This window comes from Pangasianodon hypophthalmus, chromosome 9, assembly GCF_027358585.1.
Source record: "Pangasianodon hypophthalmus isolate fPanHyp1 chromosome 9, fPanHyp1.pri, whole genome shotgun sequence".
NCBI classification, from domain to species: domain Eukaryota; kingdom Metazoa; phylum Chordata; class Actinopteri; order Siluriformes; family Pangasiidae; genus Pangasianodon; species Pangasianodon hypophthalmus.
Genome location: NC_069718.1, coordinates 23,435,072 through 23,459,336, shown reverse-complemented (window position 1 = coordinate 23,459,336; position 24,265 = coordinate 23,435,072). Strand labels below are relative to the sequence as shown.

The window sequence follows — 24,265 nt, the reverse complement described above, 5'->3', positions numbered from 1 at the left end:
TTTTGCCCACAACTGCACAGCTTTAGGACTTGCATTTAAAATGCTTTATGAATTAATTTTATTTCTTTATTCATAATCATTAAAAATGATCCTAACAAGTCCTAATATTAGAATTACCACACCCATTTATAGGAGTTACTCCTAAATCTGCCAGTTGGAAGCTACTTGAAAAATCAAACAGAGAGAACAGAAGCATTATGTAAAAAAAGACCTTTGATTTTGAAGTGAATAAATGAATATTACAAAAACAACTGCATAGATGAGTTTTATTAAGTTGACTACCAACTAACAGCATGTATCAGCTAGCTATAAAAGAGGTCTCATAATTAACACTTTCATATGTGGGATTTAAATAAATCAAAATTATCTGGCTAACAGATATAATAACACTGACATATATAGTAAAAGCCAAGCAAAATAGAAAGTTTCTAAGGACATGACATTTCAGACCAAAGTCTTTTATCAGCTGTGCAAGCAAAGTGCAAGTTCTTCTAAAGCTGTATAAAGGGTTAGATAATGTAATAATAATAATGTAATATTTATGTGATAATGTATTATTTACTGTCAAAACATGACAATCATTCCATGGTGCTCCAGAGTTCCAAGACTGAAGATGAGCTCCTTCTCCTTACACATCCTCAATTCATTGCTCCCATAACAACAACTAGCAATGCAAACAGAGATGTATTTAATGTTGTCCATCACTGTTGAAATGTCTCCTCACTAGAAGAGAGAAATCCTTTATTCTGATTGTGTGAAGGTGCTCGACATAATGATTAGCCAGTCTCCTGCTGGTTTCTCTGATGTACAGCTGATTGCATCTCTTACAAGGTAGATAGTAAACAACTCTTGCGCTGATGCATGAGAACTGATGGGTGACAAAATAATAATAATAATAATAACCTGGACATTAATCCTTAGCAAGCAACGACTGCATTAAACCTGACTCACTGATCTTGTCAAAATAAAACCAGAACTAAAGAAAAGATTTTACAAACAAATATTTTATTTCCTGTGCAATTCACAACCAAATATGTATAAAATGCTTATGTATTTGTTTATTTTATTGCTACATTATAATCAAGTTTCCAGTGCTGTATGGCCATACTAATAATTCCACTGATAACACTGCTTTAAATGTAAAAACATGCTGATAAAAATAAGGCTCTTTTGTGTAGAAAAAGTGTAAAGAAATGATGCCAAGGCTTTTGTGTGGATGCTGTAAGAGGGTCAAGACTTCAGAGCCCAAGAGCGTCTTCTTTAACTTGACAGCCCAATAGAACGTTACCTACTCGTACACACTCTGACTGGTTGACCACTGAAACACACATACACACACTTCATCTTCATCATCATCATCATCATCATCATCATCGCCATGACAGCAAGACAATGTAAAAATGTTAGTGTTAAATTTGGTTATGTTGTGCTGGTTAGGCATTTCCTTTAATGAGAAAACTGCTTAATCAGAAGGTGGAATTTTTCCAGCAGTAAAAAGTCAGGGTTTTATTTAATTCCAGAGTTTAGGCAATGACTGATTTAAAAAAAAAAAAAAAAAGAGGGTGAAATGTATTCTTTACCTTTCTGAGTGCGGATCCATGCCACTGCTTTCATGGCCAAAATTTGCCACTCAACCTGTGCATCAATCTTAAAGCCATGTAACCAAATCAGTGCCAGAAGTGTAGCCCAGACATCTGGCTTCACCTGCACACAAAACCAAATCAGAAACTTACATACACACCAATGATGGATTAATCCACCTGTGTATAAGGATCATCTTAAACAATCATGCAGAATACAAGAGTATAGCTAGAGCAGTTGAGGCTTGGAGACTGGTGTTTTATTTACTTTAAAATGTCAAATTTTAACTACTGTAAGATTATAAGGGAAATCAGTTAATAAAAATGCTGGGGGCAGGAAGAAAACTTTGGTGTTAGAAAACGGAAGAATATTTATTTGTCATCTAAAGCACCATTTCATATCCTGAAAGGTATAATTTTTAAAAAATGTTATATTGTAAATAATTAATGTAAATAAATTTAAGTAATTATTATTAGGTATTAATAAATAAAAAAATAATTTTTCTAAGGGTAAATTTTCATTGGCGTCATGCATGATGTTACTCAGACATATTTAATGTATATTAACCTGTGCAGGAATCTTCTTCATCAGCTTTTTTTCTGTCCTCCCAAACACCTCTGCAAGTTTAGACTTCATTTCCCAGCAACCTGAAGCCTTCTGGAGGGAGATGAGCTGCAGCAACAGGTCCTTTGGAGCCTCAGGAGTTTCTACAGAGATACAAGTATAGACATACAAACACATAGATCTTACTAATAACTAGTAATAAAAAAGAGAAAGGTTCATTAATATAAACACAATATATTATTTACATATACATAGTATATATAGTAAGGTAACAGTACTGCATTAAATAACATTAATAAGCCATGAACTTCAGCATTAATAAATAAGTAATGTTAAAATTGTTCATTGTTATGTTTCATGGTTTTTACTCTGAGGGGAAATAAATCCTCCCTAAACTTTCAACTGGATTCAAACCAGGAGATTGGCTAGGCCACACAAGGCATTCTTGAACTATTGTTGTCTTGGCCGATAAGATTAAATTTTCCTTTAATATGTCCCAGTACATCGCTCCATACATTTTTCGATGACGTGTTGTCACGTATTTCCCCCTCGTGCCAAGTGCTGCATGCTGCAGCTCTCAGTGATACGATGCCCATTTCTGTGTTGTCAAGTGTTTGTTTATGTTTCCACGTGCATTGTAATTTGGTTCATGTCTTGTCTCCTCATGTCTTGTCATTGGTTGTCTCCCTAGCATGTCATGATTACTTTCACCTGTTTTCAGTTTGCCCTTTCTTTTGCTTTGTTCTTGGCGAAGTAACACTCAGGGCTTCTACCAGAACTTAGCAAGCCTTGTTTTCTGTGTTTTGATATTCTGGTTTTTGATCTTGTCTTGCTACCTGGTTTTTGGATTTGCCCTAGTATTGTTGTTTGCTGATCGCCTGACTATCTGCCTGTGTCTTTGCTTCATGTTTTGGATCTGTTTGCTAGTTTATTTAATAAAACTGTAAACTGCATTTGCGTCTGTCTCCGACTCTGTCGCCTGACACGTGTAATGCCCCAGTACCAGAGACCCAGAGACGCAGCCCCATATTATGATACTCCCACATCTGTACTTCACTGTTGGCATGGTGATCTTGAGATCATACATCAACCCTTCTTTCCCTTCATTCTATTTTTGTTTCACTTCACAGGTATATAGTTCTAATGCTTTGCAATAGTTCTAATCCTTTGCTTTTAGCAAAGGAGTTTTCTGTGAGGTGTAGAAATGATGATTGCAGTTCCTTGCTTTTCTTTTTTGTGTGACTACTGGCTTCTCTTTTAAATTTTAATTTAAATTAAGTTTAATTTTTGTTTTTGTTTTTAAAAATCTTTTATACTTATGAATACTTTTTGTTCATATTTATAAGCACAAAAGATATTATTTGTCTAAATTTGAAGTGGCTATACAACATGCACTGAAAGTATATTAACTAACATGGACAACATTGTCCAAATTCTTATTTTCTCTCACTGTAAATGTTACTTAAATACAAGTGCACTAACAAATGTTCAATCCATGAACAACAGTAAGTTGACATAAATAAAGGAAACAAAAAATTATAGCATGTTCCTCAATGTTGAGCGGACAGATAGGACAGAAACAGCTTACAGAAAAAAGAAAGACTGCGTTTATTAACATTAAATTAGGCTATTGTTAGAAAATACTACAGGTAGGTGCAAAGGAAAATAAGTTTTCCAGCACTTTCAGGGGCATATTTGGAGCACTAAACAGATATACATAGCATTAATGCATTATACCTTGGACATACATGTATACTGTATGTAGTTACAGAGAAAAAAAGAACTGGAACAAATTATTATATCCATCTTTGAAGTAGCCAATAATTAAAAACAGCTATATAAATATATAAAATGTTTCTTTAAATGAAGCTGGAGACATTGTCTTTAGTGGTGACAACTGCTAGTTCATGCCACACTTTGGAATAAGGTACAGTTCTATCTTAGCAGTTATTTTAGCAGTTATAAAAATATATATAACAGATGATTTATCAACTTCAGATATTCTGACCAACAACATCTTTTATTCTATTGAACCCAAGTCTAAGCAAAATAAATAAATATAATATAATAAAATAAAATAATAGTGCATACTTACTATTTGCCTTTGCTGTAAGACAATGTTGTGAAGGTCAGATTTAAAAAAGAAAATATGTTAATAATATGTTTAGAAATATTTTTATAAGATTTAGATTTTTTAAAAAATGGAACATGTTTCTTAAAATACATCTAGTTGGGATGTTCAGTGGTACAAAAAAAAAACAATTAATTCTCATTTGTAAGTAAACAATTACAGTCACGGAAAGAAAATATGACATTACCTTCATGTTCAATAATAGATATTTAGAAAATATAATGTTCAGTAACTTACAGAAACTAAAGCATTTCATCCATTTAGGCACACCTATTGTGATGAAACAGAGTGACAAAAAAAGGTTAGATTCTCCATGTGCTCTGGATATGACACTTGCATCACTGCCTCATTCTGTTATGCAGCTATTACATTTTCTTAGGTATTGTAGCTTTTTAGTATGATTTTTTTTTTAATGTACATTTGTGCATAATTTCAATGAAGTCATAATATTACACGTGACCAAATGAAACAATTGCATTTAATTTACCTTAGTTTCTAGCATTTCAACATTACACTGCTTAATTACAATGGATATAAAAAGTCTACAAATACCTGTTAAAATGGCAGGTTTTTCGTGATGAAAAAAATTAAACCAAGATAAATCAGAAACTTTTAACGGGAATAAAAGTAAAATAAAAAAAATTACAATAACCTAGTTGCATAAGTGTGCATACCCCTAAACTAATACTTTGTTGAAGCACCTTTTGATTTTATTACACCACTCCGTCTTTTTGGGTAAGAGTCTATCAGCATGTCACATCCTGACATGGCAATATTTAAAAAATAAGCCATTCTTTTGTTGATTTGGATGTATGCTTTGGGTCATTGTCGTACTGAAAGGTGAAATTCCTGAAAGTTTTGCACTAAAATTGACCGGTATTTGTAGCTATTCATGATTCCCTCCACCTTGATGAAACCCGCAGTTCTGGCAGAAGAAAAGAAGCCCTAAAGCATGATGCTGCCACCACCATGCTTCACCGTGGGTATGGTGTTCTTTTGTAATGTGTCTTTTTTTGTGCCAAACATATCTTTTGGAATTATGGAATTATTATAACTTTTGGAATTGGTCTCATCAGACCATAACACATTCTGCCACATGGTTTGGGTGATTTAGTTGAGCTTTTTTGTGAGAAAGGGCTTCTGTCTATCCACCCTACCCCATAGCCCAGATGTGAAGAAGATGAGAGATTGTTGTCACATGCACAAGATGAGAGATTGTTGTCACATGAGTAATCAGTACTTGTCAGATATTCCTTCAGCTCCTTTAATGTTGCTGTTGGTCTCTTAGCAGCCTCCCTGGTATGTTTTTTGTCTTGCCTTTTTGTAAATTTTAGAGGTATGTCCTTGTTCTTGGTAATGTCACTGTGGTTCTCTATTTTCTCCACTTGTTAATGATGGCCTTCACAGTGTTCCATGGTACAGCTAATGTTTTGGAAATTCTTTTATACTCCTCTCCTGATTGATTCCTTTCGACAGTGAGACCCTGTACAAGCTTTGCCAGCTCTTTGCAGACCAGGGCTACAGCTGTCAGATGAATGCAAGAAGATGTGAAGAAAATCCTACAGGAACAGCTTGTCTTTATTTGGGGTTAATCAGAATAATTTCATTGATGACAACTGTTTGATAATTACTTTTGAGCATGAGATTGAATGTGATTGGTTCATTCTGAACACAGCCACATCCCCAGTTATAAAAGGGTGTGCACACTTATGCAACCGGTTATTTTAACTTTTTTATTTTATTTTATTTTCTAAGCCTTTGTCATTTATTAAGTAACTGATTACAGACAGGCTTCTCGATCTGATCATTCATCATGTTATAAATTATTGTCTTGGTTTCTTTTAAACTGTTTTTAAAAGTCCCAAAAGTAGGCTCATTTCATGGATGAAAGAAAGCACATAATTAGTCGAATGTTTGACAACACGTGTTTAGTGTAATGTAAGTGACTTACGGGGCAAGAAAATGTCAAATGGTGAAGCTCTACACAGGTCTGTACAGAGGTAAACAAACAGGTTGTTAGATTATTTATGTACTTTCTACAATATGTACATTCAGAAAAGCACAATAACTGTAATATTCTTATTGAAGGATTAGTTTTGTAGAAATGAAGTCAAGTATTTAGAAACTCTCATTTGCAATTTGCATTTAAGAACCCAATGCAAAGAGTCAGTGGCATGGGCGCGGCTATTATGCCAGAACAAACAAGGAGGTTAGAGTCTCCATGTGCTCCGGATGCGATATGTGTGGCACTGTTTTATACTGCAAACTAGCTTTTAGATGTAGGCAATATGCCAAAAAATCATATTACAATTCTCAAAGGCACATCTTATTTAGGTTTTTTCACATTTACATTACATTTCTGCATATGTATAATGACTACACAGAATGCCTGGAAGCATTTAAGATAATGACCAGCTGAAACAAGCTAATAAGATGATTATGCTAGTAATGATTCAGTGCACTGATCACATATACAGTATATAATTACATGACAGAGTTAAAAATAAAATCATGTGATGTCTATTTATAAAGTAGTTGAATGGTCACTAGTTAGTTTGTGAATAAAAATGAACATAAAATAACATAATATGAGGATTTTGTATGCTTAAATCAAGGTCATATCATGTGCATGATACAATGCACCACATCATCTTTACCCATCTTTACAAACTGTACCATCAACACAAGTCTCACCACATTTCATGAAGGAAATACAACACAGTAATAGTCTCATGATGAAGAAGTATTTACAAACTCCTGTGTACAGTTACTTACGGAAAGACCTTAGTGAACATCCCAGCATCACTGAAGATAAACAAACAAAACAGCATGTTAGATTGTACATGTGCTTGATGTGTTTATGCATAAAAGCATTAAATCCATGAATACTAATCATAATAATTCTCATATTATTAGCTGACAGGTTGAGTAAAAGGACTCAGTGAAAATAATACTGACAATCAGCATGAATTCTCCTTGGCATCATTGGTCCTTTCACAGCTTGTCCGCTGCCCTTATGGACAGCTATGAAGGCTGTGTGTGAGCTGCTCACTCCAGACTGCTTACTCAGTTCCACCACTCTGGCCTTCAGAGCCTCTTTATCAGCTCTATCATCCTGCTCGTCCCTTTCCAGAGAGCGGATCAGAGAGCGAGCGCCCAGCCTGTGGATGGCCAGTCTGCACAAACAACACACACACACACACACACACACACACACAAACACACACACACACACACACACACAAACACACACACACACATACACACACAAAAAGCTGAATGAGTAACAATTAAAACAAATTACTGTAACTGCTATTCTATCATGATAATCAGGATGACTTATTTAATTAAGATTTATGGTGTAATCTTAATCATGTGTCATTAGCAATATGAGGTGCTTCTGTTTGGGATTTATCAGTTCCCACTTTTCTTGGAGGATAAACATCTTTAAGTTAATATCTCAAACCTAAATGCCTTGACTAAATACTACTCATTTCATTTCAAAATACCCTGAATGACTCACATCCTTCATAATCTGCTAGCTGGTTCACTATCTATGGATACTAACAGATATAGTAGCTTTAACTAATATTAAGTACTGTAAGCTGATATTTGTGACAGTGAAAGATATGACAGCTAAAGCCACACAGTCAGGGTTTTTTATATGATTACACACACATCATAATCAGAGAAGAGAAGTTTAAAAAGAGGAAACTTTTAAACAGTACTTGTAGCAGTTACCCGCTATTCTCAGCAGGCTTCAGTGAGAAGTTGACAGTGTTTGAGACATCTTGATCTCCTAGGCGATACCTCACTGATATTTTCCCCTTAGCGTCTGGTTTCTGACACTCCTAGGGAGAGAGAAAGAGACTGGTGATTATGAATAGACCCAGTCATTTCCTTGTAAGAGACTAGCAATTCAAACTTTAAGTTTAAGTCAAAATTTACCTCACTCATGTTGTGCTTTTTCCACTATGAAATTTGTAAAATAAAATTCATGGACTGATATGTGATATAATATGGAGTTGAGGAAAAGCATGCAAAATAATTTGCACACAGTACGTTCAGATTTAGAATCTGAAAAAAAGGTTTTCTGTAAGACAGTGTGACAAAGCTCTTACCTCTCCTTTCAGCTGGGCATAAATCAGTGCTCTTTGACCATGGAAAAGTGTTTTAATCGGGGGGCTCAGAGGGGTGAAAGACACACCACTCCAATCCTCAGTGATATCAATCACTGCTGGTTGTAAAGCATAGCGGAGAGACTGCATTACCTAGCATTGGGGATTAAAGACAAATAATGTTCCATAATAAGTGTAGAAAATGTAGAAGGAATGTATGAATGACACAGCTGGAGCAACAGTACTTTTAATATGCATGGAAACATTTTTCCTTCCACTAGGCTTAGAAATAGTTCCCAATAAAGCTTCCTATTTTTTGTCAATGGAAAAGGAGAGATATTAGGACAGGTATAATTATCTGCTGTACATACTGTAAATGACTGCTTATACTGTATATAAATAACAATAATTTGAATTGTGAATACTAAGGTGAGAAGTGATCCACTATTTGACACCATTACATTGTGGTATAAATCCCACTTATTTCTGTCGTTTCTTTGTTGCTGTGTGAGAAGAACCCAGTCTTACTTTGGCCTGCATGCGCTCAGCTCCTGTGATGAACTGGGCGTGGCCAGAGCTGTTCTCAGCCAATCCTGTAATGAGTGCAGAACTTGCACCTTCACCAATCCCAAATGAGAAGCATCTGTTTAAACAAAGGGGTGGATTATGAATCCCTTATGAGCCTTCTAGATATAGAAATTTATCAGAAGAAAACTCTGAAACACACTAAGTAAAGAATAAAACACAGTTATGCATGAAAGAAATAATTAACCATGAGGTGGTGTGATGTGGCTACGATGTGAAACCTTTCTCTATCTTAAAACTGATAAGAAAAAAAACACGGCAGAAAACTTTAAGTTTCAGTTTTATCTCTGACAGTTAAATAGCACTAGCAGAGTCTCCTTTCAAAATTTTAAATAAATGTTCTGCTTACAGAAAGATTCACCATAGCAAGTGTTACACAGTTTACTTTGTTAAATAACAATTTTTTTTCTATTTTAAAATCCATCTACTGTTAGGGTTGAATAATATGGACATCTGCCATACAAGTCCCTGAGAGCAAGTTGTTACTATAGAAATGATAACTACTGAACTCTCCTATGCAACAAACAGGAGTGACACCAGAAGATGCTCTCTCTCTCTCTCTCTCTCTCTCTCTCACACACACACACACACACACACGCGCACGCACACACTTATGTTCACATCAACCATCAGAATGGGGAAAAAATGTGATCTCAGTGATTTTGACCACGGTATGATCGCTGGTGCCAGACAGGCTGATTTGAGTATTTGTATAATCGCTGGTCTCCTGGGATTTTCACTCACAATAGACACATCATTACTCACAGTCACCATTTACTCAGAATGGTGCAATCAAGAAAAAAACACCCACTAAGCGGTAGTTTTGTGGACAGAAATGCCTTGTTGATGAGAGAGGTCAATGGGGAATGGCCGGACTAGCTGACAGAAAGGCTGGAGCTGACAGAAAGGCTACAGTAACTCAGACAACCACTCTGTACAATTGTGGTGAGCAGAAAAGCACCTCAGAACACACAACATGTCGAACCTTCAGGCAGATGGGCTACAACAGCAGAAGACCACGTCGGGTTCCACTTCTGTCAGCCAGGAACAGAAAGCTGAGGCTGCAGTGGGCACAGGCTCACCAACACTGGACAGCTGAAGACTAGAAAAACGTAGCCTGGTCTGATGAATCTCGATTTCTACTGAGGCACACAGATGGTAGGGTCAGAATTTGGCACCAACAGCATGAATCCATGGACCCAACCTTGTGTCTGTTGGAGGTGGTATAATTGTGTTGGGAATGTTTTCTTGAAAATTTCAGCAGAAATTGTTTGTAGCCTTCCCCAGATCTGTTCCTCGACACAATCCTTTCTCTGAGCTCTGCAGACAGTTCCTTTGACTTCATGGCTTGGTTTTTGCTCTGATATGCATTTTCAGCTGTTACACCGTATATAGACAGGTGTGTGCCTTTCCAAATCATGTCCAATCAATTGAATTTGCCACAGGTGAACTCCAAGCAAAGTGAAGAAACATCTCAAAGATGATGCAGAGAAATGCACTTGAGCTAAATTTCAAGTGTCATAGCAAAGGGTCTGAATACTTACGTCAGTGTGGTATTTAATTTTTTTTCTTTTTAATAAATTTACAAACTTATCACAAATCTAGTTTTTGGTTTGTCATTATGGGGTATGGAGTGTAGATTTATGTGAAAGCATTTTAGCATAAGGCTGCAACATAACAAAATGTGAAAAATATAAAGGGGCCTGAATATTTTCTGAATTGTATATTATATATATATTTATATACAGGATTGTTCTTTTAAACCAGCTTACTCCTTAGTGCAAATACTTTTTTAAATTTAAACACTATATTTATCTTTTCAATTACTCAGTTTTATGTAATAAAAGGTATACATAATGAATACTTAAAGATTTAAAGAGCACGTGCCTGTGAAAATCAGCATTTCTTCTCACACAGTGAAGAACATCTTTGGTGTTTCCTACTTCACCATCTGTAAATATGAACAGCTGAAAAGAGAAAGAAATTGGAAAACATCCAGGGAAATAATTAATAAGTAAAAAATAAACAACAGACTTATGTGTTGACACTGCACTGGAACATCACTGTGAAGTTGGGGGACACAGTCCAGACCTCCAGCATTTGCTATAGAACTGAAGTGATGAAAATCATTTGCTTCAACACTCATTTTCGAAGAGAATAACCAATGGACATTATGCTTCTGAGATTTTTTGTATTGTTAAAATTTAGTTTTCTAGTATTCTATTGTTAAAATGTAAAAAGTAGTGATACTGCAAATAAGCTCTTTGATGTAAGTTTCATATTTTTATCATTACGTCATGAAAAAAAGAAAGTCAAATTGCCATTGCCAGTCCATTTGTTTATTATTGAATTGTTATACTTATTCTGATTTACATCAGTGTCAGTGATTATGTAAGGAAAAATACACAACAGACCAAGCTGTTACATGAAAATATACCACACAGGGATGGGGGCTATAATGTAAATTATAGCCACGATAAACAGTCTTTCCCTCAGCAACAGCATCTCTCTCTCTCTCTCCCTCTTTCTCAAAAACTTCAGTTTGTCTTTTTACTGAGAAACTAAAAACTGGGAAAGAGCCACTGTTTCAGAGCACAGACACCTGACAGCCCTTCCACAAATGGTAATTAAATGTGTCCTAACAAACTTTAATTATAAAGTTTTCTTTACTAATCCATTTATTAGATTATAAGGAAGTCCCAAGCCATGCTGTTACACAAAAATAATACACATCTTCTGACCAATCAGATTCAAGAACTGCTCTGTGGTATAAGTGACTTGACAGGGGAGACTTGAAAGGGGAGACAGTAGGGCAGAATGCTGATCACTTCAGAATGGACTGCAGCCAGTGTCTGGTACAATTCCTTGATAAACATGACTAATAACCATCTACTTATACAGAAAGAGCTAATTTGGCTACTATGGCATATAATAATACTAATATACTAATAATGACTAACCACAGACCTTTTCCCCACTGTCTGTCAGCAAACATGCAAGATTATTTTGTTTACTCACCACTAACCGACTAGTACAAAGTACTTTATTAACTATTCCAAAGTACAAAGTACTTTATTAACGTTTTGCAGGATAGTCAATACAGTGTATTTTAGTGTACACTATACATATAGTGTATAGGGATCCGAAAAGCTCACTGTGCTATGGTACTCAAAAGGACACCGGGGAACAAGTGCACAGAAATGCATAAACACAGAAGTGAAATTTAGTTTTACTTAATGTCATATTTGAATACTATCTTCAAGATCTTGAAGGTTGTGTTTCTGAGGCTGAGCCTATGAGTAACACATTCTGTAATCTTATTACTTTTCCCTGTAAAAAAAAACAAAAAAAAAAATGTGTGCTCCTAACAACTTGAGTTTTCAAGTGTTTTTATGGGTTTCCAAGAGTAACTAAAAAGTAAAGTACTAAGTAATATAAAAACTTTTGTTCAGAATGTAATAGATATCATAATCCCATTACAGTTTCAGAGGAGTAATTCATAATTTGTCATGGCTTACTCTTTTTGAGTACCTACCCTATCTAATACATACTTCAGTGTGTAAGGTGTATGTATGAGATTTCACTTCTCTACTAGTGAAAAAATGCATATTATTTTCTGAACTGTACTTACTGACCTTTATATATTGCTAGACCTGCATGAGCTGTTATTTATAATGGTTTACAAGCAATTTTCATCATTATGCACAGCTTTACACAATTATTACTTGTCTATTATTTTTCACATTGCACTTGTCATTTTAGATTAACTGTAGTTTTGCACACATTTTATCTTACACTTAAATTATTACCCTGGATCAGACAACAATAAAAATCTACTAGACTTGACTTGAGATATAAATCTAAACTGGAAATGCTAAACAGGTAAATATAAAAATGAAGGTCAGCTTGTCATTGATAAATCATTGCAGCTTTGGATGGAGAATAATGTTACCTGTCTTGGATGGTTGGGGATGCAATCCTGTGTGTAAATGTGTTCCAGAGGTCGCAGAATCTCTGTACCCCCCATGTCTGCTCGCATCTCCTTTACCTTCTTCACAGCCTGCTCCATAGTGTCCTGAGTGTACTGCACACTTTTTCTAAAACCAGGGAATCACACAGCAAACACAACAAAGCTGTGACACAGCACATCTAACCAGCCCTTTATCACTCACACTCATTCATTTTTAGTAACTGCTTTATCCTGGCCAGGGTCAGCCTATCCCAGGAATACTGGGCGTGAGGCAGAATTACATCTTGCATGAAATGTCAGTAGGGCAACTTGCACACATTAATTCATTCACGTCTGTATCATTTCATCTTATTTCATCCATTCTTGTGTCTGATTAATAAACTGAGAGACAGAAATACTCCATATTCCCTGGTTCATGTGAGGGTTACTCACGGGAAGAAAGATTCATAGTCAGAGCCAAAGCCATAGATGTTGAAGAAACAGCCCACAGGGAGACTCTTCAGCAGCAGGAGCAGAGTGTCCTAAACACATCATTATTCACATAGTCAGTATTAATTTTCTATTCAATCTAAATTCATATGAAAATATATTTTCATTTTTAAATAGGAAAGTTGCTATGATGAAAAAAGAAAAATAGCTATGGATCAGTTAAGTGTTGAGTCTTACCCTGGCACATTCAATGCGTTTTTGTGCATCTGGCCCATTATACATCATGTCGCTCATACTGCCAGATCTGTCCATAACAAACACAAACTCACCACACGACGACACAGAGGACATCACTGACTCAGGAAACTCTGGATAGAAACTGACCATGACCACAGGGTCTCCCATGAGAGATCCTAATAGGAGAAATAAATAAACAGAAGTGTAAGAAAGCAACTAAAGAAGAAACTAAGACCTTTCCATTTTGTTAAATTTGTACTATTCAAAAGATAGTGGATAGAAAATGAATACACACTCTTTAATTATTTTCATATTGCGGTGGTCTAAAATCTTTAATTAAAATAGAATAAATCAGTTTTTTTTCTAGCTAATCTACACACAACACTTAACAAGTGAAATGCTAACAATAAAACATTTATAACATTATGTAAAAATGAGCAACTACGATATCATGTTTTGATAAATATACACCCCCTTTACTATAATTCAGAAATAACCAATTGGTTCGAGGTCACACAGTCTCAATATTTTCAACATCTGTGTGGAATCACAGCAATTTACTTCATAGCTTGAATAAAAACTGCTGTTTATTAAAATTCTTCAGTTTTCAAGTGCAAAGCCCCATAAAGGCAGCAGCATGGGCTCCAAAGACCTCCAAAAACAACTCTGTGACGAAGCCATGGAAAGGTGCACATCAGGTGTGGAATATAAAAAGATTTTTAAGGCTTTAAAGACACCCTGGTGCATTATGTCCATCATTAGGAAGTGGAAAGTGCATGGCACTACTTTGAAAGGTCTACAGGATTTTATGGCCAACAGAAGAAAACATGTGCAACAATATCAAAGATATTACACACATCTGGCCTGCATGAGAGGGTGGCAACAAAGCCATTTCTCAAAAAAGCTATCTGGGGTCCCGATTAAAGTTTGCACAAAGACACCCGAAGGATCCTGCAACAAATTGGTGGAAGGTTTTGTGATCAGATGAAACCAACGTAGAACTTTTAGGTATGAATGATAATATGGCCCATCACAAAAACAACACCAACAAGCATAATGTTGTGGGGAGGTTTCTGATCTGCAGGAACTGGGGATATTTTCAAGACTGAGGGGAGGATGAATGGAGCCAAGTACAGGGACATTCTGAGGAAGAACATGATGAAAATTGCAAAACCCCTGAAAATCGGTCAGAAATTCATATTTCAACAGGACAATGACCTCAGGCATAAGGCCAAAGCTACCATGGAGTGGCTTTCTAGAAACAAGATGGAAGTTCTGGAGTGGTCTATTCAAAGCCCTGATGTAAATCCAACTGAAAATCAACATTTTGAAAAAACTTTTTGTTTGTTTAATTCCTATTGTGGTTGTAAAACTTTGAGTTTTGAGTAGATTTCATTTTAATAAACAGATGAAATCGTACCTGGCTGTGCCGTGGGAGCTCCAGCCTCCACTATAGCGGTGAGCTGATGGGGATTCTGATAATATAGATACAGCTCAACATCTCGGTTAAACTTATGATCTGCACAAAGGCTTACCTAAACACACATACAAACACACACACACAATTCTGTCCTCAGAATGATTTACATAATACAAAATCTGCAATTGATAGGTATTCACCCTCCTTTAGCAATCAAAATTAGAAATAGTGTTTAATTAAGTTCACACTAAATATGTTAAACAGAGTACACCTGTGTTAATTTTTAACTCCACCTGTGTCCAATTGTATGCTTGCACAATAAAACTCTCTGATTTTGGGAGGTGTCACAGCTAAAATGGCAGACCAGCACAATCCTGCTGTCATAAAGACCAAAAGATGGAGTTTTTAGGAGGAAAAAAGATGAATATGATTATTAAAACATCAGCAAAGCTTTGAACCTTCTTGGAGCACTGTAAAATATATTAGAACAAAGTAGAAAAGTATGGCACAACCCAGACCCTACCAAGATTAGGTCAAACTAACTGCTCAGGCAAGAAAGGCAATGGTCAGAGAAGTGTCCAGGAGTCCAGCTACAACACTGAAGGGGTTACACAACTCACTGGCTGAAACTTACAAAATTCCTAGTTCCAACCTTCTTTTATTCCAAAATGATGGAGCCCACTGTGCTCCTGGGAAAATTCATAGCTTTAGAAATGATTTTATACTCTTGCCCTTATCTACCTCTCCACAGATTAAGACAGATTTGATCACAGAGAGTCTCTTGAACTTAATGGCTTGGATTCTGGTCTGACATGCATTACGAATTGTGGGACCTGTCTGAGACCGAAGTGTGCGTGTGTCTAAATTCTGTCCAGTCAAGATCAGATTAATATTCTTAGATTAACTTGTATTTTTCTATACATAATATTGTGAGATTGCATTACACAAACACATAAAACATTGTCTGAAACTGTAGTCTTGGCTTTTCAATGTGCTTGGTGAAGAGGTAGGTCTTTAGTCTTTGTCTGAAGCCAGCCAGGGGGAGTTCTGTCCACCACTTGGTTTCCAGGACAGAGAAGAGCCTTACTTGTACCTTGAGAGATCGTTTATCCAGTCAAGCCATGCAATAGGCTTGAAGGAAGCATGGTATAGCATGGGTGTGAAAGGTTCTTAAAGGTAGACATTTTTTGGTTTAGTAGGTAATTATCAGCATCGCAATAGAGTGGTGTGGGAGAACGTGTGGAGGCTAAAAATAAGACATGCAGCTGCATTCTGGATCAGTTGCAAGGGTCAGATAGCATGCGGGGGAAGACCTGCAGGGAGCAAGTTCCAGTCTCAAAATGACAAGAGATTGAACAAGCATCTGAGTGGCCTTTGTGGATAGAAATGTCCAGATCCTCCTGAGGTTGTAAAAGAGAAATCTCTATGACCAAGTCAGTTTAGCAATGTGAGGTGAGAAGGATATTTTGTTGTGCAAGACTACCCGATGGTTGCATGTAGTGACAGATGGTGAGATCTTATTTCAGTAATTTGAACTAAATAAACTTGAAAAAAAATCAGTTCCTTTCTTAGCACTGGCTACGTACCTAAATCATTGAAACTAGCATTTATCAAATCCTGATTAAAAACCTGACCTTGACCCTTGTCAGCCACCTAACTATAGGCCAATATCAAACCTCTCATTTATCTCCAAGATCATAGACAATGTTGTAGCACATAGGATACCGCATAGGAATAACATTCATGAAAGCTTTCAGTAAGGATTTGGTCCTCACATAGTACTGAGACAGCACTGGTTAAAGTGGTAAATTACCTACTACTGGCCTCTGATCAGGGCTGTGTTTCCTTGCTTGTGTTGCTTGACCTTAGTACAGCTTTTGATACCATAATAATTGTTACACCCCTACTGGCAAGTCATTGAAAACTCCACATGGACAGATAGGTCAACATTTTTAGGATAAGAAAAAAATTCTACATTTATTTTATACATGTGCCCTCTGCTCTCTCTCTCCGTCTTACACACACACACACACACACACACACACACACACACACACACATACATAAACATACCTTTGCCTTTGTCTGGTCTGTGTTGAGAAACATCAAGGGCTCTAGAGGACATTTGGACTCCACTTTAGTGATGGGATTTGGAGAGGTTATGTGTGCAGTAAATGAGAGAGAGTAGGGAATGCCAGTGGAACTAGATGTTATCTCTGACACTATACCAGCACTTGTACCTGAAAATGATACAGAAACCAGATTATAGGATTTATTTACCAGAATGATTACACTTTCAGCTGAATGCATGTTTGTTTAGCATGATTCCTTATATTGAGATAAATAAGTGACACGGTGGTATGTCAGATATTTTTCAGTAATGTGTGTTAAGTACAGTGGATAAAAAATGAATATACATGCTTTAACTATTTTTTTTTTTTTTTTACATTTTTTGGCTTATAAACTGGAATTATAACAGAACTAATCTATTTTTTCTAGATAATCTACACACAGCTCTTAACAATGTCAAAGTAAAAAGCTAACAATCAAACATTTCTAACATTAAAAATACAATATCTTGGTTTGATAAGTAAATAACCGTTTTACTGTAACATCCCTTAAACAATCTCAGGAAAAACCAATTTCAAGGTCACAAAGTCATTTATTTATTTCATTACCTGTGTGGTGTCAAAGATTTCACTTATATAGCTCGAAAGAAAAAAGTTGTTTACCATGGCCCTTCATGTTTCAATTGCATATCCTCACAAAGCCAGCACCATGGACTCCAAAGACCTCCCAAAACAACTCCGTGACAAAGTTGTGGAAAGGTACACATCAGGTGAGGAATATAAAAAAAGTCCAAGACTTTGAAAATACCCTGGAGCACTGTTAGGTCCATCATAAAAAAGTGGAAAGTTGCATGGCACCACCCACAGTCTGCCAAAATCTGGGCATCCATCAAAACTAGTTGACTAGGAAAAAAGACATGATCAGAGAAGCCACCAGAAACCAAATGGCAAATTTGAAAGACCTGGCCAACAGAGGAAAACATATATTCCATAAATCTGGGGGGCACTTCTCAAAAAAGTCCATTTGGAGTGCCGTATGAAGTTTGCACAAAGACACATGAGGTATCCAACAACAAACTGGCAGAAGGCTTCATGGTCAGACGAAAACCAAAAAAGTGGAACTTTTTTGGATGAATATCAACACACCCCATCACCCAAACAACACCATTCCGAATGTGAAGCATGGTATTGGAAGCATAATAGTTAAGAAATGAGGAACTTTCAGATCTGTCAATTAAATGCTTTCTTTTTTAAAATTAAAATGAATTCACTGCATTCATGTGGTATGCTGTGCTGTTTGGGTCATCCATCAAGCTTATAGAACCTGACACAACAAAATGTTCAAATTTTAAATGGGTGTGTATTCATTTTCTATCCACTGTATGTGACAGTGCGTGCTGGATGTGGATGTGTGTGTTTAATACCGGCTGGTGTGTAGCGGGGGTTGAGCACTGTAGGCAGGCAGAAACGCAGTGAATGGTCAGCCTCTACACTCAGCTCGGTGATATAGATGAAGGTGATGGCAGCGCTCTGGCCTGGGGGCAGAGAGCCCACACTCAGCTTGAACACGTCCGCAGACTCCTCACTCTCCTCCAGCAGAAAGGCCTGTTCACCTGAACTCAGTGCATCATCGTACTGCTCCCGCGCCTGACACAGAAGTAAAGTACATGGGTTAAGGCCACATTTTCTCACTGTGTGATGAATAGTAGGCATATGCCTACTTAATTTTTATTACTTAGAAGACAGGTAATGATGTGGTTAGTCCTTTATTGCTGCACTAACATTCATGTTAACCAGTCTACAGGATACTGCAAGTAAGATCATTAGATAATCACTTTCAGGAAAGCTCAGCATCAGTTATGGTAACTGTTCCATATCAATATCCAAAAAGCAACAGAATTATCTATATTTATCACAAGCATAATAACTAAAAACAATAACATTACCAAAAGTACTCATTATTCAGACACACAGTAATAAGTACAAAAATGTTGATACCATCCACTATGTTGTGAGGGGTGTACTGTGATTAAACACTGAATAGGTCAGGATTGTTTACAAAAACTGTCAGGGGTTGATGTCGGAACTGTTTCACTCACCTCCTGTTTCTCCTGCACCTCAGCCACTATCTCCTGGTCTCCAATCTTGGCGCTGAATTGGCAGAGAGCAGCTCCTGAAGGCATGGGGAAGACAAACACAGCCTCCAGGGGGTGCTCTTCCTCATTTACATACTGCAGAGTGGAGGTCACTGCCGCAACATGCCCCTGAACCTGCAGATCCACCTCGATGTGCTTCAGGGGAACTGAGCAGGAAACACAAAATTGCAGAAATTAAGCTTTATATCACATCTGGAGTTTTTCATGAAAGATTATCCACAGCAGGTGTGAGAAGATTCAGTTAATATAAGATACAAGCACATGCAGTCGGGGTTGCCCCAGATCTTTAAAAAGTCTTTAAAATTTCTTAATATATAATTTTTAATTTAAGGTCTTCAAATGCTTAGTTTATGGTTTAAGGCCGATGTAGAAATCATTCTTGGACGCAATGTAATATCTTTGAGAATTTGTCTTTTTGTGGTTTCCTGTTTTACATTTCCTCAGTTTCTATGTTTCTATTACGTTTTCAATGTAACTATCACTGGGTCACTTAACTTTTGTTAAAAATCCCAGTGGTAAATGCAGTCAGTCTGCCTAAAAATATCCAAAACCTTGAAAACTAAGCGTAATTTGCTCGCAATTTGCTAGTTATACACTGCACTGTGGCGAAACAGAAATAATCCAGTTTTTAATCAGATACTATTTCTCAAAATGTCCATGACGATCTGTGCTGTTGTGTCATCATCAAAAGAGAAGACTGCTTACACATTATACAGATGATAAAGTTTTAAAATTTTTAAATGGCCTGATAAAAGACATTAATAAAAGAAAGTTTGCCAACAATGAATCAGTGATTATTTCCTTACTGATGTTAGCAGACAGAGGTTAGTGGAGTGAAAAATTGACCAGACTCTGGTAAGTGACTTTTTCCTTAGGTGATGAGACAGAGACTCACGTATGATGATAATCCATGTGATATGTTTATAATAGGATATGCTCATTGTCATTCGTTAAAATTTGTAGTCACGGTTGTTTTTCCAACAGTGTTAAGAAGTATCACCTCTTAATAATTATTATCTTATATTATTTTCTCATAATTATCATCTCAATTAATTCACAAGGCTTCTTATTCACCAGCTTATTTGGATTTTCTTATTTGGATTTTCTGTTCCATCTTGAAAGGGTCAGTAGTTAACCTGTAGATGGTGTCGTGAAGCACTCTAATATCACTTATACATGAGTGTCATCACTAAATAAAAGGAAAAATATCTGCTTAAATTTTTATGCCATTATCTCCTCATTCACAAAGCGTACATATGTATATACATACACACACATACATAGTGACACAATTTTGTAATTTTGCCGCTGTACATCACCACAGTGGATTTGAAATGAAGCAATCAGGATGTGACTGAAAGAAACTTTCAGCTATAATTCAAGGGGTTTAACAAAAATAGTGTATTAACAGTTTAGGAATTCCAGCCATTTTTTTACAGAGTAAAAAAGGTCTCTCTGCCTTCAGTTTTGTCTTCAGTTAGTGAAAAGCGTGCTCAGTTGGGTTGAGGTCAGGTGACTGACTCAGCAATTTAAGAACATTTCATTTCCAAGCTCTTGGGTTGCTTTCGCGGTACTTATTGGATCATTAACCATCTGTACTGTGAAGCGCTTTCCTACCAGTTTGTATTATATATACATACATGTATGTAATATGTATATGACAAATAAAGAACCTTGAACCTTTAACGTTCATCTCTCTGTCAGGCATTTCCCCCCTCGTGCCGAGTGTAGAAGCTCTCAGCGCACTTAGGCACCGGCAGCACTTCCGTGTTGTCATGTCTTTGTTTATTCTGCCACGTGTGTTTTTGTTTTGATTCATGTCCTAACTCCACCCATGCCCTGTCACTGGTTATCTCCCTTATGTGTCATGATTATTCTCAGCTGTGTTCAGTTTGCCCATAATCAGTGTGTATATCTCCACCTGTGTGTACCAAGCCTTTCTGTTTTCGTGTTTGATGTTCTGGTTACCTGACTTTCACTAGCCTCCTGATTCTCGTGTTTAGCCTTAGCCCTGAGTACTCTGTTTGCTCATCGCCTGACTACTGCCTGTTTCCTGTTTTTGACCCTGATTCACATTTTGGATTTGTCTGACTGCCTCTTTAATAAAAGCCTTAACTACGACTGCATTCATCTCAACTCGAGAGAGAGAGAGAGAGAGAGAGAGAGAGAGAGACGAATGGTGACAGGCCTATATACTATAGACCTAGTCATCTGACAATAATAATAATCTAATGTGAGGATTAAATATGTTAGCATGTTAGATGTTGGGGATGATCAGGGAAGTCGAAATTTATGTGCTGTATCTCAGACTACACTCAAAAAGCATTCATACATTCTTATTCATAAATATATGACCAAAGGATACTTTTATAGCTATAAGACTTTTATAGCTATAACATGATAAAAATACAATGGAAGTATGTAGAGTAAAATGGAAATACTAAACAATTTTTCATTCTAAATGAATCTAATTATGTTGTTTAAAATTAAAATATGAAAAGGAAAATAAAATTAAAAAGGAAAATTCAAATATAAAAGTGACTTTAGAGAGAAATTTAACTGCTTCAGACCTATCTCATATTCTCAATCAAGCATATAGTAAATGTCTAGCTTAAAACTACCTAGGATAAAACCGTGCAGGACCACGTGATTTTATGCGCATAACAAATAAATAGTGGCTTTGGGTCTCATCCAGTGACTGTATACACCGGGCAAAAAAATAAATAAAGTGAGGTGAAGTGATGTGACGTGTGGCCAAGTATGATGACCCATACTCGGAATTTGTGCTCTGCATTTAACCCATCCAAGTGCATGCACACAGTAGTGAACACACACCCGGAGCAGTGGGCAGCCTTCTTTTTTGGCTGCGGCACCCGGGGAGCAGTTGGGGGTTCGGTGCCTTTCTCAAGGGTCTCGCCTCAGTCATGGTATTGAGGGTGGAGGAGAGCGCTGTGTTCATTTTTATTTTTATTTCAAATGGGCCAAGACATACAACAAATCATTGTTCAGAAAATTATTCCTGAGAGCTCCTGTGCCACCATTTGCTGGTTTCCTTTTGCTGCAGTAAACTGTTTGTTTGGGGAAAAGCTAGAAACAGGGAAATTCACTTATACAGTCTTCTTGTATGCAAAGGTAAAATCATGATAATGATTCAAATGTGTGATGTCAAATTCAAACTAACACACGTCTGTGTGTACAAAATGTTCCAAAAATATTTTCTGGGATTTTTTTTCCCTTAAAAGATTAGTCATTATTTGGTTATCTGTCACACCATCAAGGGCCACAAGACTTAAACATTTAAAGAAATCAAAGGGAAAAGCTTCCCATAATAACTTCCTTTATCTATTTGTTTAATTTTTGCTCATTTCCTTGCCAATGATTTGTTGTTAAGACCATTAAAAGCTAAATATTTCACTATTTTGGGCTTGGCCCTTTTTTATATATGGTGACCGATGATTCACAGATACAGTCACTGGTCATCTCTGCGGGGTTGTGCTGGGAAGCTCAGTGTCATGCATGACTGGACACTTCCCAAATCCAGCCACACCTCACCAATCCGCTGTTCAGTGTAAAGCGACGCAGACTCACTGGGCTAAGTGTATTTCTCATTTACAGCTGAGGAAAATTGAACAATCTTGTTGAAAACAACACAAACATTAAGCAACCAAAGGCATCAAAAGTTAAAAGGAGTGTACAATACTACTACTACTACTACTACTACTACTAATAATAATAATAATAATATTAATAATAATAATGAGTGAGTGAGTGAGAATGAAGTTTTTTAAAGAGATGGAAAAAGTCTAGAAATAAAGACAACATTTCTGAAGCTTACCTGGCTCCCTGTTGTGTGTTAACAGGCCACAGTCCACCATTTTGCTCTGCTTTTGTAGGAATCCTAACACACTGGTGATATGACAGTTTATCAGTGCGAAATTAAATTCAATCTCAGACACACACACGCACACACACACACACACACAAAACACAGATAATCGTTAACGCTGGAATGAACGTTAGAGAGAAAAAAAAAAGAGAAGTATGTCTTACAGTTTGCGGTCAGCACACAGGGTTAAACCAAAGCAGTAAAGCGGAATTTTGGCTGTTAGTGACTGTATTTCTATCAGCGGAAGTCAGGGGCGGTTTAGAGGGGTAAGGGATTAGGCCACGCCCCCCAGATTTCCTCTACTCTAGTCTTAAAGGAAACTAAAAGGAATTACTGTGCATTCAAGTTCGTATTTACGAGTTGGAAAGTCGTAACTGTGCGTTCAAGTCACTTTGGTCGGAGCGAGATGGCGGTGTACCTTTTAATTATTTTCTTAATTAAAGAGAAGGGTCTGTCTGCGTCGTGGAAGACTACAAACCACGCCCACTACAAAGAACGCCCACTACAAGGAACGCCTACCAACAAAGCGCACTTTACACAACATTCCCATGCCCACTCTCCCCAAACCTAACCCTAAACCCAGCCCTATCCCTGTGCTTTATGTATTTGTTGTGGGCGTAACTTGTAATGGTGGGCGTGGCTTGTAAGGGGCGTGGTTTGTAATCCTGCAGGACGCAGACAGGTAGACTTGTAATTAACTACAAAAAATACAGCAATGGTTTTTAACTCAATTTCTAGAAAATGAACAAAGAATGTGCATCAGGTGTGTTTTGGTTTTTTATGTTTTTAATCAATTTATGAAGCCACTGTAAACATTGTTGGTACATATATCATGATTGTACAGTGCTATCATGTTTTGTGGAGGCAATTAGCTTGTTTTATTGTAAATATAAAAATCTGACAGAGACATGTCACCGCTAAATACACATTCAGTTTCAACTAATTTACCGTCAGCTACAGACTTTGCATCCACTAATTCCACCATGTTTTCTTACTGACACACCATCCCAACTCTGACACTCAGAGCTCAAAGAAAATCCAGAGTTTCCCACTCGTAATTACGACTTTGTGGTGGCCTTCATGAGCATAAATGCGATCTTTCCAACATGACTTGAATGT

At 36.8% G+C, this 24,265-nt stretch overlaps 1 protein-coding gene across 3 annotated transcripts; it reads right to left on the bottom strand.

The window, feature by feature from the left end:
- Window positions 1–985: 985 nt before the first annotated feature.
- On the bottom strand, window positions 986–23,463 carry LOC113529801 (von Willebrand factor A domain-containing protein 5A). 3 transcript variants are annotated; one of them, XM_053236637.1, is made up of 22 exons: window positions 23,311–23,397; window positions 23,096–23,166; window positions 20,335–22,875; window positions 19,204–19,406; window positions 18,529–18,751; window positions 17,109–17,275; window positions 15,036–15,150; window positions 13,616–13,791; window positions 13,382–13,470; window positions 12,932–13,076; window positions 10,867–10,946; window positions 8,923–9,037; window positions 8,398–8,547; window positions 8,018–8,127; window positions 7,235–7,452; window positions 7,052–7,081; window positions 6,228–6,266; window positions 4,514–4,546; window positions 4,241–4,252; window positions 2,149–2,288; window positions 1,581–1,704; window positions 986–1,318 (listed from the first exon to the last, which is right to left on the bottom strand). In XM_053236637.1, exons 4-22 carry the CDS (start codon window positions 19,285–19,287, stop codon window positions 1,239–1,241), a joined length of 2,130 nt encoding a protein of 709 aa, XP_053092612.1. In that variant the 5' UTR covers window positions 19,288–19,406; window positions 20,335–22,875; window positions 23,096–23,166; window positions 23,311–23,397; the 3' UTR covers window positions 986–1,238. The 3 variants fall into 3 exon arrangements, with proteins under 3 accessions (XP_053092612.1, XP_026775070.2, XP_053092613.1); XM_026919269.3 differs by lacking the exon at window positions 20,335–22,875 and having other exon boundaries at window positions 23,311–23,463; XM_053236638.1 differs by lacking the exons at window positions 986–1,318; window positions 1,581–1,704; window positions 4,241–4,252; window positions 20,335–22,875 and having other exon boundaries at window positions 2,166–2,288; window positions 23,311–23,463.
- Between the last annotated feature and the right edge of the window lie 802 nt (window positions 23,464–24,265).